Below are 18,691 nucleotides of genomic sequence, written 5' to 3' on the forward strand. Positions count from 1 at the left end.
TCCATCCTCTACTTCTTAACTTTTTAAATAATCTTTTTATCACATATCTGTCTATTTCAAAATAGCTGTTAAAAGGCAACAGAAGGCTAGATCAAACTAGGTATTTTTAGGTTGCTCCATTTCAGATTTTTAAAGACAGTCATCACCACTTCTTAAGAACTTGGGGTGTGACAGAGAAGAGGGATACTAAAGGTCATGAAGCCTGCTTCCCTGCTCTTCCAGGACCAAATCTAAATTTAAAATAGCTTGGTTCCAAAGAACTCATATCTCAACATTCCGCAGGCTGGGTATTTTTTAAAATCTGACCATTCATATCCAAAAGGAGATCTTAAGGTGCTTTTAAAGACTAACTGAGATATGAGAACATAAGATGTACAGCCGTTTCACAGCTGTAAATGCTATAAAAGGAGCTATCATTGCTAACTACAACACAGCATGAAAAGTAAGCCATCAGCAAACAAATGTATTTCCATATGTGTAACCTGAGGTTCACCTATATACAGAGTCATAAGCAGGGCAGTTTTAAACATATGCAAATACTGCAAAAGCAAATTTATTCTAAAGTCTCTTTTGTGAGTGTCTCTGCCTATGATTAGGATGGCATGGATGTCCTTGTCATTGCCTCTGATAATCAGAAAGTAAGATGTATGTGAGGAGTTGGTTTAAATAATATGTATTTCTCAGAGGTATACTTTGACATGTAATAAAGTAGCCTGAACAGACAAAAAAAAAAATAATCAGGCAACTAATTATTAGTATCTTCAATACTCTCTGAAATTGCTTGGTATAGTAGAGTGCAAATACAGACAGACATCAATTTACTGAGCCTTGAATATAATAACTTTTCTCTTTGATATTTTTCAAGTTCTAATGGAATTTAAAATAGAAACAATGGCCATAAAATCTATAAATTCCAACTAATACAGAATTTGATTTTTTTTTTCTTTTCTTCCTTTTTTACATAAAAGGGCTCCTGGGTCCCGCTAAAAGAGATGCATGGTTGCAATTAAGAGCAGAGATTGAAGCTCTAACAGACTCCTGGCTAACAAATGCACTTAAGTCATTATCAATTATCAGCACAAGGTATGTATTTGAGTCTACTCTAAAAAAGTTTCTAGCTTTGGACTTGTAGTGACTACTTTCTGTCATTTTAGGTTAAAATAAATTAGTGCCTGTAAAGAACAGAACATGTCTAATATGACCTCTGAATAGGATGTAGGAAAAATTCCATGGAAAGTTATTTTATTTTCTGTGATTCCAGTATTTACTAAAGATAGTATTAAGTGTCTTCTAAAATGTGATTAAATGTGCCTGTGTACACTGAAAGGATATCATAAAATTCTGAGCCAGCCTTTAATTTATTATCTTCTGGGCAGCATCCTCTGAACTGCACGTCCCTCTGTTCTGTCCTTCAATGCCTGTGCCTATTCACAGTGCTACATAAATGCTGTATAGATCCCAGAACACAAAACATTTTTGTTCTGTTCTTCCAGAAAAATCAATATGCTTAAGCATATATCTAAGTTTTCAGAAGAGTTAAAAGTCCAGATTCCCAGTAATGAGACATAAAATGTGTTGTTCCTATGAAATAATAAAACTGTGAACAATGCTGTTGCTTAGTCAGCTGTACAATATGTATCTCATCAGACATCCTAAAAATTCTGGTTTTAAACCATAAAAAAGAACAATCTTAACCCATCTTGCCTTCTGAACATGTCTGGGAAAAGACTCAGCATGAAGTGGAAAGAACAAACTTGGAAAGATGTGAAAAGCTTATTTTAAACATAACAACTTTTGCAATATGTTTATCTCTTAACTGTTTTTTATTTAACAGTATCTTAAGCACATTAAGAGATAAAAAAAAGTAAAAAATGTGTGTAAATTTGTGTAAGCCATTGGGTTTAGCTCTACATTTCTTTCCAAATTGCTAGTCTTCAAAAAGACTTATGGCAATGAAGGCCAGTTGAGCATTGGTGGATGAGTCTGGAAAACTGTTTATCAGTTTCTCAGGACTGTTAAATAATAGTCTTTTATCTTGTCTTCAAAGAGCTGTACAGCTATAAATCTTCAGAATTTACCTGTGAGGCAGCTAAATATTACCTGTATGTTGCTGACAGGAAATTGAGTACATTAAGGCAGAAATAGTGTCCTGATTTTTAGCAGTGAAACTATCACAAATAGTAACCTAAGTTTTTGCTTGGAATTTGTGAAAGAACAAGGAGGAAAAATCACAACTATTTGCTCTCAGCTCCATGTTCACAGCATCATCATGCCCATATTCCAGCCTGTCAATGCCTAAAGTAGCCTGGCTCTGAGTTTTCAGTTGTGTTACTGCCAGCACAACTTCTCCATTCAAGTTTTCCTCCTCATCATTTGATGCTAGCTTATTAACATGATTATTCTTATCTCTCCTTCTTCTCAGAAATATTCTCAGTCTTGAAACATGAAGAAAGTGATGTCATTGTGCAGAAATGTGTATTGGCTTTTTATTTCCCCTCAAGACAGGAGTAACAAATGATGTTTTTGCGTTCTTTTAACTCTTTTCTTTGGCCAGTACCTACAGCCAGTTAATTGCCAGAGTGAAAATAATGCTTTTAAAGCATTCAAATGCCTATTTTTGGAGGTAATTGGTGTTCTTAAATGTCTGTATATTAGTGGACCCATCTTCCAGGATGTGTTTTTTTATAAACCAGTGTGGAATATTTCCTTCAAATCAGGCCTGCATATTTCTTTAAAGGATTTTGCCAAAAGTTTTATGTACATTTTTCTGGAAGTGATGGTGCTGAGCAGTACTGCTATGTGAGTGAAAGTAAATGTCAAGGAATCCTGAATATGCTCTCCACAGCTGGTTCACCTCATCAACATTTGGGTAATAGTTTTAAACTATTGAAACTTAAACTATTTCTCTCATTTTAGGAGTAACTGTGTAAACGTGTTGGTAACAACAACCCAGCTTATCCCAGCCCTTGCAAAAGTTCTACTATACAGCTTAGGAGGAGCTTTTCCTATTGAAAATATTTACAGTGCAACCAAAATAGGTAAGAAAATTATTCTTTCATCCATTCTGACTACATTGCATTACCAATATTTTTTTGCCAGTAATGGAGGGATTCCAAGCCACTTCCCTGACACTTACAGTGTTAGTTATAAGATTTAGGCATTACATATGTTCAAATGTGTTTATGTTGATATATTCCAAATTCACCTTATTTTCAATGATGCCTGATGGAATAAAGGTCCCCATACTGATTAAAGGCCCCAGAAACTCCTAAATGTGATGCAGAAAACAAAAAATGCACAGAAAAGAATGAAGAGGAGTGTTTTGTGAATTCAAATCTAAGCAGAACTTCTGTTAAAATAGTCTCTGCTCTGACCTTCAGCTCTATATAATCTAGGCCACTGCTTCACAAGCTTTTTCTGGAAGCATAGTACATTAGTGATGGTAATGACAACTGTTACCAGCAGAAGCTGTGTTGATGGATGCCACAAGGGCACTTTCCTGTTCTGCTGATAACTGTGTACCTCTTGTGTATTACAGTTTGGAAATTTATGGGGTTTGGAAATTGCATACAAAATTTTCTTGTAAACCAAGAAGAGTTGCCGTTCCTGTGAAATGTGACACAGCCTACAATATCCAATATTTTTGGTAGATTTCGGGTTTTATCAATTATTAATTCAGGAATGCATAATTTCTCTACCTATGACACCTTATATAACATGGAGTGTGACACTTCATTGACAAAAGCATTACAATGTATTTCCTAAATTATTTTCGCAAGTGAAAAAATAATGCACACGTTAACAGTGTCAGGAAAAACTATACCTCAGTCATCCTTTAATTAGCTGTAGCTGTCCTCTAGACATAAATGCCTCAAGTTCCTTAAAAACTTAAGTCAAGGCACAAAGTATCCCAAATACCACATGGTACGGAGCAGCCTCTGGAATGAATGTCATCTGTCATACAGCTTGTACATGTTGGATTCAGTCACTGAGATTGCACTTGGACCAAAGGAAGGAGCATTAAGAAATAGTGCTGACAGCACAGAAGAGAGTGGTGAAGTGAAGCACGGTCTCTGGAGGCTCTGTTGAAGTAATTCTCCACCAGGAGTTCCTTCTGGGAACACTGTGCCTGCTGTTACACTCCTGTCAGGAGCACAGCAAGCTCTGGGGTACAAGATCTCTCTCTACTATTTATCTCAGTGATCTCTGCACTGTGCTGAGCACAGGACTATAATTGCAGCTGTTGCTTGCACGCACTGGAATCTAGTCCTCACTCAACAGTTAATACACACGGTGCTTTTCCAAGTCATAAGCACTTTTTTGTGGGCCAGCTTAATAAAAGCAAGAGGAGAGCAGTAAGAATTGGAGGTCCTGAAAGCATGAACTTGTGGGAAAAGACTAAAACCATGGGGCAAAGAGAGACAAAATAAGAAACAAGATAAAAAGCTATTGCAGAGAGGAAAGAAATAATCTCTCTATGTTGATGGCAGGTATGACAACAGGTGATAATTTCTTTGCAATAGGGCACATGTACGTCACATGTCAAAGACAAATTTCCTAATAGAAACAGTTAATTAAATATGAAGATTGCCCGTGGAACCAGTGAAATCATCCTATTAGGACAGTTTTAGGCTTGATAGCACAAGCATTTGTTGTTGAAACTGAAGCTGCAGTAGTACAAGGAGAAGATCAGTAGATGACTTTGCTTGATCCCTTTCAGTCCTGTTTATTGTTGTTACTGGCTTAGCCTGCTTACTTCCACCTTTCTCCAAAAGAGCCAAAAGCTTCATGGATGTTCTCCCGGGAACCTGTTGTCTAATTTTATTCTGATTCTCCATTGTTCTTTGAACACTTTTTCCATAGCTATATCACACTTTGTTGCAGACACATTAGAATTAAAATGTCTGTTTTCCTTGAAAAAATATTACTACAATAATAGGGAAATATTTAAATTCAGTTATTAATTCACTGACCTATTAATTTTTACAGTGCTGCTAATTCCTTTATCTTAGTGGCTTTCCTGTAACTCTTAAGAAAGAGATTCAGTTTTACCTCTAACAGCTTAGTGTCACTAAGGGAATTAATTGCTTCTTGTCAGTTTTGGCTCTAAATCACAAGGTTGCAAACTTTTAAAAAGTAGTAGTAACAATGTCTTACCACTGCAATAGTCCTTTGTAGGGCTTCACCATAACTCAGTTGACAGCTTGAATAAGTAGTGCATTGTTTTTCAGGCAAAGAGAGCTGTTTTGAGCGTATAGTGTCCAGATTTGGCACTAACATAACTTATGTTGTGATTGGAGATGGCCGAGATGAGGAACATGCAGCTAATCAGGTAACTTCACTCTGAACTCTTATCTCATTTATCTTCCAGGAAAAGAAAGTTGCTTTGAACGAATAATGCAAAGGTTTGGCAGAAAAGTAGTATATGTTGTAATTGGGGATGGTGTAGAAGAAGAACAGGCAGCAAAAAAGGTAACCTGTCTCCTGAAATGTTGGTGTGATACATAGCTACTAATGCAAGCCTTTCTGTTTGCATTTCTGTCAGTGTTGCACAATGACAGAATGACAAATAATTTTGAGTCCACAGATGCAAGGCAACAAGAGCATGATGAGATCAAAACTTAGAGTAAAATGAACCATTTGGATTTTAGCGTTTGCTTCACTTCAGTTTGGAATGAAAAAAAAAAAAAAAAAAAAGAAAAACTATTTTTAAAATAAATGAAAAATGATTGCAGAAAAAAATTCCTGACTAGCTTCAAGCAAGTTAAATATAAACAGAAGAAATAGAAAGGGTTATGACATGATGGCTGGGTGGTAGTTTTCTTTCAATGGTGAAATCAGGGAGGTTTCAAGAGAAGTGTTACAAAGAATGGGGCAAAACCACCTAAAGGACTGTGCAATTTTTTTGCTAACATAGATCAAGATCTGTGGTTTACTGGAGCAAATATGATGAACATATAATTTGCTTCAAGAAAGACATATCTGCAAAAGGAAAAAGAACATAATATAGAGATTGTGTACCAAGTCTGTGTTTCTAAACAATAACTGTTTCTTTAGAAATATTCCATTTTCTCATTATAATAATTCAAGTCTAAATTTCACCAGATAAGTTTTCAATGTTCAAAACCAGATCAATTTGCACCATACTTCCAGTATAACCTTGAAAGTGTGCAAAAACTGAAATTTTTGCCTCACGATGTCTGCACAGGACAAGTGAGGTAAATATCATTGTGCTAGGAGTAGCAAAATAAAACGGTCTTTTAGTGTTGTAGCTGGAATGGAAACAAAATGAAAATAACCAAAATGCTCATTCCAAATGGTTCCTTAATATGGGTACAGTACTGGTGATGGGTCTTTTATAGTTTGTACTAAACAAAGGTGGTTGGATTGTGTACTTTCAATTTGGCATGCTTTTTTCTTAACATTGGCTATATTGCATGGATAGATACAGAATTCAGAGATATGGATGAATATAGCACATTACAAATAGATCTGAACACAACATGAAAGTATGAGGTTTTTTTCTATTCTGATGACTTGCTGAAGGAGATAGTGCATATATATGCATCTCTCTCAAATACTGATGCTTTCTGCAACACAAATTATCTTTTATTATTTAAACCAGAAATGTGTTATTTTCTTATCAAAAGAGATTTATTTTTCCCCCCTATATGGAGAAAAAATGTAATTCAACTCTGTTTCAGTGTTGTGTGTGAAGCCTTTTTTAATAAAAGTCTTATAGCCCTTTAAATGATCATTCAGTGTTTTCCAAGTCTAGAAAGTAAGTGGAGTGGAAAGGGATTTCCTATTAATGCTCCTTCGTGTGGGTTTGCATGCTAACAATAACTAAATAGCCCTTACTAAATAACAGGCTCTTTCCAAAGAAACTGTAAGAAAGACTACCTAATTATTTTAACTTCACTTGAACTATTAGGCTCAGATCTATTTTGGTCTGATTTTTGTCAGTACTTTACTAGCAAAAATCAATCCAGAAACACAGTGGTGTAAAATATGTGGTGGTAAGCCTCATGTGTCATATACCGCCCCGTGTCACAGTGTTCATCTTTCCTGACCTTTTCCCCCCTCTAACAAACACAGCACAACATGCCTTTCTGGAGGATATCCAGTCATTCGGACCTCTTGGCTCTCCATCAAGCACTGGAACTAGAGTATTTGTAACTGTGTTCTAAAGTTGGCGATCCTTTTTTTATATATATATATCTATTTCAAGTACACTGAATTTTTATGTGTGATTCAATGCCTCTGGCTGTACACATATGAATTGTCTTAAGAAGGGAAGAAATATTTGGAATTAAAAATTCCAAATTGAAGAATTCAGATTGCTGAATGGAGTTAAAACATTAGTGCTACGTAAGGAAGCTCTATGGTCTTATATATGCAACGTTTTTAAATGAATTAAAACTGTGGAGGTTGCTGGTACACACCAAGTGAGCCCTGACAGGAGTGAACAAAGGACTCGAACTGGCAAAGCACCAACACGCGTTTTCCAGCCGACAAGGTGGTGTTCAACAACATTCCTCAAAATGGGATATATTCTCAGCACTGAGGTTTGAACCAGACTTTAGCCTACCTAACCCAGAAAATCTGAATTGGAATGCACTCAGACTGTATAATGACAATCCTGTCTAGACCTGTAATTTGTGTAAATTATTGATGAAAATAATTTACTGTGACTTTATTAGCAGCTGATTTTGGAAGTGGATGCAATTTTTCTTTCTTTTGCGGGGGTAGGGGAGGGAGAGGGTTATATAATATTGTCTCTTTTATAAGTTTGGCAAACAGAATGTGCATAATGATGTGTTGTGCCTTAAAAAGAAGACTGTGTTTGTGTGTTATAATGTAATTTTGGTTAAAAACTATGTAGATAAACAAACAAAAAAAAAAACCTTTGTGGTAATTTTTGACATGACCAAATTTGAAATTCAAAGAAATCAAAGAGTGGGGCTGCACCAAATCATTTAAATATTTGTTGCAGTAAGAAAAAATAATAAAAGAAAGTTTGTGTTTTTATTTGGATTCTGAATAATTCCACTGATTGTTTAAGGGAAGTTAAAAGTATGTTGAGAGGTTGATACTGGGGACCGCTACCTTGAAAGCTAAAAAAAAGTGTTTAACACCTTCAACATCATTTCTTGATTCTCCAACAAGAGAACTAAGAGCCATATTCATGAATTACTTAGTCCACTGAAAGCCATGCAGTGAGTGCATCTGCTGTGTATAAAAGAACAGATTCTCACCCAGCAGACAAAATGTGAAAGTGGCACTACCACAGGGTGAAAATGTGGAATTAAGCCCAGATGGGGAGTAAAACACAAGTCCTTTAGGAAAGAAAAATTACTATAGATTCTCTCACCAGTAAGGTGCACAAATTATGCTACATTTAGCAAATTCAGGATCAGCACAAGCTGGTGAAATTGCTGGTGTGATGACAATGGCCATTTGAGGAGTACAGTTCGCTTTGGTAGATATAACAGCATTTTGGCAGCTTTTCTATTCTGTTCCACATTTAAGTGTCTTCTGTTTTGGGTCAACATTATTTTCCTCACTCAATTTTGACTGCAGAACAATATTTCATAGGAGGAACCCTAAATGTTTTGAATCAGAAATTTCAATAGTATGTCAGGCATCTGAGGAGAGGGTAAAGAGGGGAATTTTATGAAGAAATATGGAGAAATATATAACATTAATTTTCCTAATGTCTATTAAAAATTACACTCCATACAGTGATAATTACCTTGCAAGTTTGAACATGCTACCTTTCAGCTTTGGAAAATGAGCAAGGGTTATATTGCACACAGCGTCCCTATTGCTGCACGTGCAGCTTGAGCACTCTGAAACAACAGCAAGTGGTGCCTCTCTCATGGCAGAAGATGGAAACTACTTTTTGATTTTTAACGCTGTACATAGAGACACCTCAGGTTGCCTGTGCTCTGACTGCGTAAAGAGGTGTGTGCAAGAGAAGATGTTAAATGTAAACTCCAGGATGCCTGTACAAGCACAGTAGTCAGCACTGAAGTGAAGATCTTCCCTCTCTGTGCTGTGAAGCTGCCAAATGTCTAGTCACAAGGTAGTAACTTTGTGGATTTAAACTTTGTAGTTTATATGAAAGTTAGTTGGTAGGTGAAAGCCTGGAGCCATTAAAAGTCCAAGGCAAAACTCCTCTATAAATCCATAAATCCATGGAATTTCTTTGCTGTGTTGGAATTGGATATACAGGTCACCACACAGAAAACTAATGAAAATTTGTTATCATTGGGCAGTTTAAAGCCATTGCATGAAAACTGCCCCATATGAAATAATTATACAGTAACTATTTGGATGATAGATTTGTGTGTCCAAAAAGTAAAAAAGATGCATGCCTTCTTTATACTTACAGTACCTGTCTAGTCTAATTTGGTCTGGAAATGCATTTTTCATAAAAAGTTGTACCAGCTTTTTGTAGTTTTTCAGGTGGTAAAAAATTATTTCTACTGGAATAGGAAAAAGTTCAAACAAAGCACTTCTCAAGTCCCAGCATCATAACATTGCATGAGAATCTCAATATAAAAACCTTTGTGAAACCAAAAATTGGTATGGTGAACTAGATTCTTTTTCTTTTTCTTTTTTTTTTTTTTGACAAGTCATAGTGTTATTTAAATGCATGAAGCAATATTATTTCTCAACTTGTTTGTTCAGCTTTTCAGTGTTCTTTTCCTAATCAGATGTAAGAACAAACAATAGCCCAGTAACAACCATCAGTTCTTTTAAAAGGTTTACAGTACCTTCATTGGAGTTGTGCTTAGATCTCTGTGGCAGGTATGGCTCAATTACAAATACTGGACTTCTAGAGAAGCGATGGAGGCAAAAGGAGGGAAGTTTTACAGAGCATGACAAAGTTTTGATTTTAATTTGGATTCTGTTTGCTACCATAGCAGAAGTTAATTATAAAAATAAATAATCCACAAAAAATGTACATCCAAAGAAAATTCAAGCATTTAGCTCAAAAGCCTTTTGCAATGCTAAAATTCTAAAACAAAATTTCAGCACACAAATACTCTCTTGCTAAGCAAAAATTGTTATATATCTTTAAATAAAAGCCTGTAATACATGCCTGCCTTGTAGAGAGAAATTACTCTGAAACATTTGCCTGCATGAAAAATAGAGATGAGAAAATAACCAAGGCAGAGACATAGTCATGCCACACTGTTCCAGATAGGCCTCGGTAGATTAAACTTAAGGCTGGTCATTTTGACATTGAGTGCATTTTAATTCAACAGCACATTAATCAGAAACTGCCTTCCCTTCAGCCTCTCCTCAACAACCAAAATTGAGCACAATGTCATATTTGCAAGTATTTGGGGCAAATGAACTATAGAAAATAATGCCTTTTGCTGATACTGTAGCAGTTTTTCAGTCAGTACAGAACTTGAATGTTCATTTGGCATTTGAATAGTCAGCTGTTTGCAGAATACAAATACAGTGTGATCGCAGTCACAAGGTAGTGTCTTAAATAGCTGTAACTCTGTGCAGTTCAGTATATCAGTAAAAGAGGACAGGAAAATCTAAAAAAATATGCTTCTTTTTAGATGGCTATGGAGATTGTGCACAAAGAGATAGGTGGCAGCCAGATCCCAGATCTGATTTGATTAGAATCCAGCATGAGCAGCACTGTTTGCATCCAAAGCAGATGCGGAGTATGTTCCAGCGTAAGCACTGACAGGGGAGATGAGGCCAAATCAAAATCCTGTACACAAGCACACTTCATCTTGGGGCAGGTGAAATCCTGCAGCCAATTGGAACTGCAGCGTTTATGGAGACTGTGGATTTGGCCCATCATAGGAAGACTAGATTTTAGCTGTGAGGTCATACTCATATCCAGGGTTTTGGTTCAAAAGTCATCTCTGCTTTACAGGATTGACATCAGGCATAAGCTCTAAATGAATATGGTATTTAGACTCTCTGAAGAAGAGCTGAAGTGACATGAGCCAAAATCCCAGCAATAGCAACATTTTGGAGATGTAACTGAAGCCAAGGGTCTCTGTCATGTATTAGCAGATTATAGTTTATTAGGGCCTACCTAATTTAAGAAAATGTAAATTAAAATTAAAAGCTTGTAAAATTATGTACATCTTTACTATTTCTCAATAAATACACTTGGAAATGTCATTTTCTGCACTATACCATGTTGTAAGATGCTTGGTTTGTGGTTAAAACCCTCCGTACACAATGTCTCTTACAGGAACTGAGTGTGACCTTGGACTCTTGAGTATGTCCGCGCTGCCTTTGTGGTTCATGCCTGGAGCAACCCTGTACCCATGTGGTCTAGTAGAGACTGGTTCACCTGCATATTGTTCGCAGGGTGCAGCCTCTAGAAGGAACTTCCCTCTGCTCTGCACAGAAGTTTCCTCCCCAAGAACACTAAGTGCTTTGCTCCACATGCAGCCTGAGTGACAAGTAACACCTTTTTTGCTGTGTCCTTGGGGCAAAACACAGATGAAACCAATTTGATGGTCTAGACACATAGTATATGCATTTAAATTCCCTTACCATTCATTTACTAATGTTATGCTAATATCCTTCCTATGAGCATGGGTTGTTCAGGAGACAGACTGGGCTACTGAAGGGAAGCTGCCATTCCAGTCAAAGCTGAGCCTCCTGAAACTTTCTAAATGTTTTTGGGAACAGTGCTTCAGTGTTAGTGAAGCTAACACTTAGTTAGGTGAGGTGCTAACCTTGGTTTGAGGTGCTAACCTTGGTTTGAAGGAAGCAGTCCCCCCACAGTCTGCTTGCCCAGAATTTAAGGCACACCTAGACATGACATTATGATCTTGGAAAAAACAGCAAGTGGCAGAGCCTTAGTAACCACAGTGCTTCAACCACAAGAGACAGCTTGTAAATAGTGGATTTTTTTTTTTTCCTCAGGAGTTAGATTAAAGCATGTCTGTTACAAATATAACTGTACTGTATGCACATCTGCCTTCTACTCTAATTTCAGGAATGAAAAGGAAGATATATCAAAAATAGGGTGGACAAAATATAAAGAAGGCCCATCTATGGAGCAGATTGACCCATAGTTAATAGTAGTTTTAACATTGAGTCAAATGGGTTTGCATGTGTCTAGAGAAGTGGAACCATTCAGTGCCCTTTTGGGGGAGTGAGATAAATGTAGTCAGAAAATGGTTTTCCTCCCTATTAAAACTGTGTGAGATTTCAGAACTTTTCCCTTTTCATACCAGGATAAAAATGAGAATCTGGGGTCCTTTGATTAAAAAGCTTTTGTCTGGGTTATAGCAAAGCATTAGCTTAATTTCTCATTGCTGAGAAACTCAGTGCTCTAAATGTCTGTCAATATGTTCTGAACAGGATGATTCACAGTGCTGAACTAAAGTAAAAACATTACACTGAGAACATTTATGGGTAGAGAAATAACTCTTCCCCATTTGCGTGCAAAAATACCTCTTCCTCATTATCCATTACCTATGGAGAATCCCCGAGGAAAATCAAGCAGAAATTTGGAATGGAATTATTTAGCTGCATCTTCCACTATTTGCCTATCTATTATTATCTCCAGGGGATGCACATTTAGGGTTGACTTGTTCGATCCATTTTCTTTTTTCCAAACAAATAATGGATTCAGAAACATTTTGCGGATGTTTATAAATTTGGGGGAATTGTTTCAGTTGCCAAAAGCCCAGACAGTAGGAGGAATGCTGAGAAAGTCAACACAGTAGTTTGGTTTTGCCTGTTAGTTTCTCTACCAATTTCAAGGCTTGACTTTCTAAGAACTGAATCTCTGATTTAAATCCACTAATAAAAAATGAAAAAGGATATTTTTTTTTCTTGTTGAGAAGAAAAGGGTGAAAAGGAGAAAACTCCGTAAACTTTCACAAATTGATTAAGGGGACAAGCAAAGAAAATACTTTGTTGCACAAAGCACCATTTCTCAAATTTGTTAGATGAATTAGTCATCAAACATCCATCTAAACATGAGTCATTAGAAATGCACATATGCACTTCAATAAATGTGAAGCAAGAGAGTAGAAAAGCATGAAGGACAGGATTTAAATGAACAATGTTCTATCAAGGAGTCAGGCTGAGAATGGAGGTTAATTAGACTTGATTTTTCTGCTGTGCGCTCAGTGTCTGGGAAAATGAAGTGCGGTAGAGAAGTGGAAAATGGAAAGTGTTTTGTGTTTCCTAGGCTACTACACAACCTACTGTTTCTTTCAACAGGAAGTACACACTTTTTCTACATTAAAAAAAAAACCAACTGGAGCTATTTGGAAAATATTATAAATTGTTGACTCATTGAAACCAAAATATGTTTGGGGACTGCACACACCAATGTTGATGAATGGAACATTTCTAGTCCTGTTTAGAGAAAGAGTGAATCAGGAGACCACCAGATCAACCAGAAAAAAAGTCTGAGCCATTGCAGGAGTCTGGTGACTAGAGTTCTCAGCTGGCATATCAAGTCCCTGTTCTTTGCTTTCAGCTTGTCTGGGTTAGGATCTTGGTTTCTGACTCAAAAAGGTCCTAGTTTTCTCCCAGTAGTGAAGAGGAATGCTTCTGAAATCAGAGGGGGGGAAAAAAAAAAAAAAAAAAAAAGGTAAGGGAAGAAGAAATGAAAAAAAACCCCAACTTCCTCCTTACCCCTTCTTACCCAGCACTAAAACCACTATGCCCATTGTGAAGGGATCTGGAAAAAGAAATCTTCCCAGAAAGGATTTAGCAGCTGAGTTGCTAACTGGTTAGTTAGTCAGTTGGCTGCAGGGTGAGGGAGAGCACACAAGACATGGGAAAAGACCAGCAATCAGAAAGGGCATTTTCCCTGGACATTGTGTTTGTGTGTGTATCTCTCCTGTTTTACTGCTTTATAGCACATTTTGTTCTTTGAGCTCTGAACCCCTATGACATACAGCTGCTCGCTGTGACAGTCCCAGCTCTGGTCCATGGGTTTTTGCAGGCTGATCTCTTTGCTTCCTTGGTTCTCTCCAGTTTTACACCTTTCTGTTACCTAATGACAGCTGCAGCCCTTTGCTATCTGTGAATTTACTAGGATCCCAAATAGTCTTTCAACAGCAGCAGCTCCTTACAGCTTTTTGCAGGAAAAAGAAGGAGGGCTTCAACAATATTATGCTACACAGGCTATAGAAGCAAACGAGTCCCTGGCAGCCCCACTTCCCTGCCCACGTGGGACACCAGGGCTGTAGGAGAGCAAGATGCAAACAGGGGACCAGCTGCAAGCAGCAGCCCAGCCAGACACACCCCTCTCCCTTTGGTGGAAAGGGCTGCAAACTTTTCCCTTTGCCACCATTTTACAGACAGCATGATAGGGAGCAACCGTCCCTCTTGTAAGAGCAGGCAGGCAGGAGATGCTAACGCTTTTGCAGAGCAGCAGTATGCAAGGCAAGCAGATTTGTCCTTTCAAGGTGGGAGCAAAGGCAGAAAACTGGCAGCAAAGGCTTATGCACAAAGATAAACATAAGGGGTGTGTGGAAGACACACACAGAATGGTTGTGTCCCTTCATGGAGCTGAGGGCTGACACACTTAAGTACAGTTTGTTGGGTTAGTGTAAGGAGATCAGGTCTAGTATTGTGAGCCTCCTGGGTAGCCAAGCACATTCCTGTTACTTAGCAGCAGGACTTCTTTGCAGGTTTTTTGGGGGGGCATAGTGGGTTAGCTTTGGCTGGCAGTCAAACTCCCACCCAGCTGCTCACTCACTCCTTCTCTGAGTGGGATGGGGGAAATAAGAAGAACAGTAACAAGAAAGCTTGCAGGTGGAGATGAAGACAGGCAGATTGCTTAGCAATTACTGTTACAGGGAAAACAGACTTCACCTGGAGAAAATTAATTTATTATCAATTAAAAAAAATATTTAATCACTGCATTGGGCAGTGGGAAACAACAAGGCAAACATTAAAACACCACCTTTCCTTCTCCCATTCCCACGCCCAGCTTCACTCCTTTGCTCCCAACTCCTCTATGTCCTGAGCGGCACAGGCATGATGGGGGAGTATGGCAGCAGTTCTTATAGTCGATAAGAACATAGCTGTTCCTCTCTGCCGCTCCTTCCTCCTCACACTCCTCCTCTGTTCCCATGTGGGCTCCTGTCCACAGGCCACAGTTCCTTCAAGGAATGTCTACTCGCTCCGGCACAGGGTCCTTCACAGGCTGCAGTGTGGATATCTGCTCTGCCATGGAGCTCCTCCTCTTCTTCCTCCTCTACTTCCCCCCCCTGGTCCTCCTCCTTGTCTGGCTTGTGTTCCCTCTGCTGCTTCTCAATGGTTTTGTTGCATCCTCCTCCTCTGCCTGTGCAGTGTTTTCGTCCCTTTCTTGCCCACGCTTTCCCAGAGGTGCCACCACCTTGTCTGTGGTGCTCAGCCATGCCCTGCGGTGGGGGCGTTAGAGCTGGCTGGAACTGGCTGTGTCCGGCACGGGGCAGCCCTGGCATCCCCTCACAGCAGCCACCCTGCAGCTCCCCTGCACCTGTGCCCAAAATGAGGAGGGAAGGGAGGTGTATCTCAAAAAAGCCTGACACAATGTCCCATCTCTAGTTCTTCATGGTTTTTGTTACTAGTAGAAGCCCACTGGAAGAGGACAAGCCTTAGCAGGAGGAGATAACACAGACCTAACCACAAGCAGAAGAGGAGAGGGAGGCACAGGATTTTCTTCTGCTGCCCAAATTACCCAGAGCATATGAAAAGGTCCCAGCATGTCTTAAACCTGCAGGAGAACTGCCAGATTAGGTCTCAGCAGGTCTAACTCCTGATCTCTGTCTGAGACAGGCCATACTTTTCCACCTCCTGCCCATTGCACATTCCCCCTGATCGCAAGCCCCAGCCTATCTCCATCTCCTTCCCCCCCCCCCGCAGCTCCACCCCCTTCCCAGCCAGCTTGCAGAGGAGCACCTCCCCTGCCCCAGGGCACCAGGCAGGCCTGGAGTCCCATCAAAATATGCCCAATATCCTCTTCATGACCTGCACTGCCTCCAGGGTGTCAGGACCTGAGAGTTTAGCAGAGAACCTAGTGTGTCATTTGAAAAGTGCACTCAGTGCACAAGAGACATCCCAGCCATTTAGCAACTGAGCTGTTTGCTTTTAGCAACCCATGAGTGCATGGCAATTCACAGCCATATGATGTCTACCACATGCAGACAGTTAAGTAAATTAATTCTCCAGGAAATAGTTAGCTGTTATGGTGAAACCTTAGTAACAGTCAGATGCAATTGATTTAATCCATTGCCATTGCAACACACTAATGGGCTAAAAAGATGGTTTTCATTTATTTATCTATTTGTGTGTGTATATATATATATATATAATTTTTCTCCTGGAATAAACAGTTTATTTGGTGGGACTGGACAGTAGTGAACAGAGACTGAAATAGATATCTTCTGAGTGTGTTTTTTAACAACATATGAGTATTCTCTTTCACCCATGTAGAATACTGTACCAGTGATGACAAATGCATGGATATTGCTCTGTGAAACTTGCTTCAGCATAAAAGCTGTTGCTTCTTGTGGCAGGATCAGTCCTCATGTTGTGTGGCTTTCTCTGTGCCACCTCCTTCAGACAGTCCTGACCTGTCATCCTGGGACTGTGCTTTGCATAGGAAAGGTTTCAGACACAACTGGAGATGCTGGTCAAGTTGCCAGCTTAGTCCCTCCATACACAATTTATTCCTGTTGGCAGGAAATGAGATAGCAACAATTAAATGTTTTGGTTTTGGTTTTTTTTCTCCTGTTTAAGCTGCAGGGTGTAGGAGCTGCTAGTGTAGCTTGGCATATCCCTAAAGTACCTGATCCTATACCCTTTATTCAGGAGCCGTGTTCAAGGAGGGCAAGGTCCTCACAGGCTGCCCCTTGCCAGTGTGCCCAGGAGCAGCTCTCCTGCCAGAGCAAGGCTGCACATCTTTGTGCAGGGGAGGATTGGTGCCATGGGAGACCTCTGCCTGTATCTCACCAGCATATCCCACGAGGAGCCTCTAATCCTACCTTTTCAAGAGTCCATCAGCTTTAAATCCTATCTTTCTCACATGGAAAGCTTTTGGTTTAATTTGGTTTTATGGTACAAACCTTGACTGGAGCATGTGTTACGCTTCTGCAGCCCATGCAAAGGGGTGTTTACCAAAAAACCCTTAATGACATCTGTGCCTCACAATCACTCATACTTAAAGCAAAACAAAACAATGGGAAAAAAATGGGGGAGGGAGGAGAATGGAGCCAAGTGTGGCAGGCTGCCCCACTCAAACAGCGTATGCACACTGATTTATGAAATGCGATCCTATTCTCAGCAATCACTGCAGGCCATTGACACATGGCAGCTGATGGAGGTAAGGTAATTAACAAAGCCCAACTTCTCCTATTACTCTCTGGGAGCTAAAATGAGGGTTTTATTGCAGGCCCTGAATACTCTTGAACATATTCATATTCAACATTGAACTGCCAGGTGGCCAAAACAGGCTACGTTGCCACCTGGCTCCCACGGCCAGTTGAGAGGGGAAAGAGCCGAACCTGCCCAAGTCCTTTCTCAAGGTGGACACCCACTCCACTCACCTAGCCCCTCGCCTTGCTCACCACAACCTTGCTTGCTGCCATCTCAGTGTGAAGAGGGCGATGGCCCAAGCAGCACCGCCCCTGAGGTCAGCGCCTAGAGAGCCAGGAGTGCAGTTCCCATTGCTTTACTGATTATCCCTGAGTTGTTTTTATACTCCTTAGACTTAAGGTGGTTCTCAGTGGAACAGAGTCATAGCTAGGAGGAACCTATTCACAGAAGAAAAAAACTAACACCTAATTTGGGCCCTCAAGAAGTCAAGAACCACTCAGCCCAAAGGGTATCCAAGCACTTGCTAGTGATTTTATTTTTTTACTTTACCTAAATACTCACAATGAGTTTTTTTCCTTTGGCTAAACTGCAGTTCCTTAAGAACAATTTATTTATAAAAGAAAGGCTGACTCAACCTTCACTCTAATAACCAGGAAAACACAACAGCGAAATGAAACAACAAATCTTTGCTCTGACAGTAATGAGGCACTTGCTTAGACATTAGACATATCTGTCCTTATACATGGCAATAATTTTATGGTTGAAAAGCCTTGTTTTTAAACTTCATGTCCAGTAAGAAATTGCCAAGCCCTGGCCAAAATTGCCTCATTTAGCAGATGGTAACATTGTACATAATTAATGCATTCATTTTCATTCTTAAAAACTAGCAAATGCAACTTATTTGAATTTCCTCCTGAAAGCTAAATTTATTAGCTACAAAACACAGAGACTGTGCCAACTGTTTCAAGGAGATTATATCCTGTATTTCCCCCATTTTCTTACTGTTTTCCACCAGTATCACCTGGGTGGCTCTTTCTCTCTCTATAGGAATCTTCAGAGCGGGCGACAGCTTTCTCCTGTCCCTTTTATTCCTCCACATGTTTTCATGATAAAGGTTTATTTCCTTCACCTCCATTTAAAAAGCAGAAAAGCTGCCACTTGTTTGCTGAAAATGACTTTAAATTCATCAGCTCTCCCAAACCTAATGATGTGACATGTTTACAATGTTAAAGGAAATCAGGTGTTTTAATGTTAAATGAAAAAAAACATATTTATGTAGTGTTATAATAATACCGTTTGCTTGGCCTTTCTCAGTCTATCAATCATGCAGCAATCTCCCCACAAGATGCTGTGGAGTCTGAGT

The 18,691-nt window shown here is 39.2% G+C and overlaps 1 protein-coding gene across 9 annotated transcripts in view; it reads left to right on the forward strand.

Annotated features, from left to right (window-relative positions):
* The window catches only part of EYA4 (EYA transcriptional coactivator and phosphatase 4), a 49,874-nt gene extending 41,985 nt beyond the window's left edge, over positions 1–7,889 (forward strand). For 6 of the 9 annotated variants that reach the window (XM_029086353.1, XM_029086355.1, XM_029086356.1 and 3 more), the window contains 4 exons: positions 969–1,083; positions 2,917–3,038; positions 5,372–5,472; positions 7,099–7,179. In XM_029086353.1, coding sequence (XP_028942186.1) covers positions 969–1,083; positions 2,917–3,038; positions 5,372–5,472; positions 7,099–7,179 — 419 coding nt within the window. Of the gene's footprint in view, positions 1–968; positions 1,084–2,916; positions 3,039–5,231; positions 5,333–5,371; positions 5,473–7,098 lie in introns of all 9 variants that reach the window. The other 3 variants (XM_029086354.1, XM_029086357.1, XM_029086352.1) reach the window with 2 other exon arrangements.
* The last annotated feature ends 10,802 nt before the right edge of the window (positions 7,890–18,691 follow it).

The sequence above is a fragment of the Antrostomus carolinensis genome, unplaced genomic scaffold (assembly GCF_000700745.2).
Source record: "Antrostomus carolinensis isolate BGI_N321 unplaced genomic scaffold, ASM70074v2 scaffold12958, whole genome shotgun sequence".
NCBI lineage: Eukaryota > Metazoa > Chordata > Aves > Caprimulgiformes > Caprimulgidae > Antrostomus > Antrostomus carolinensis.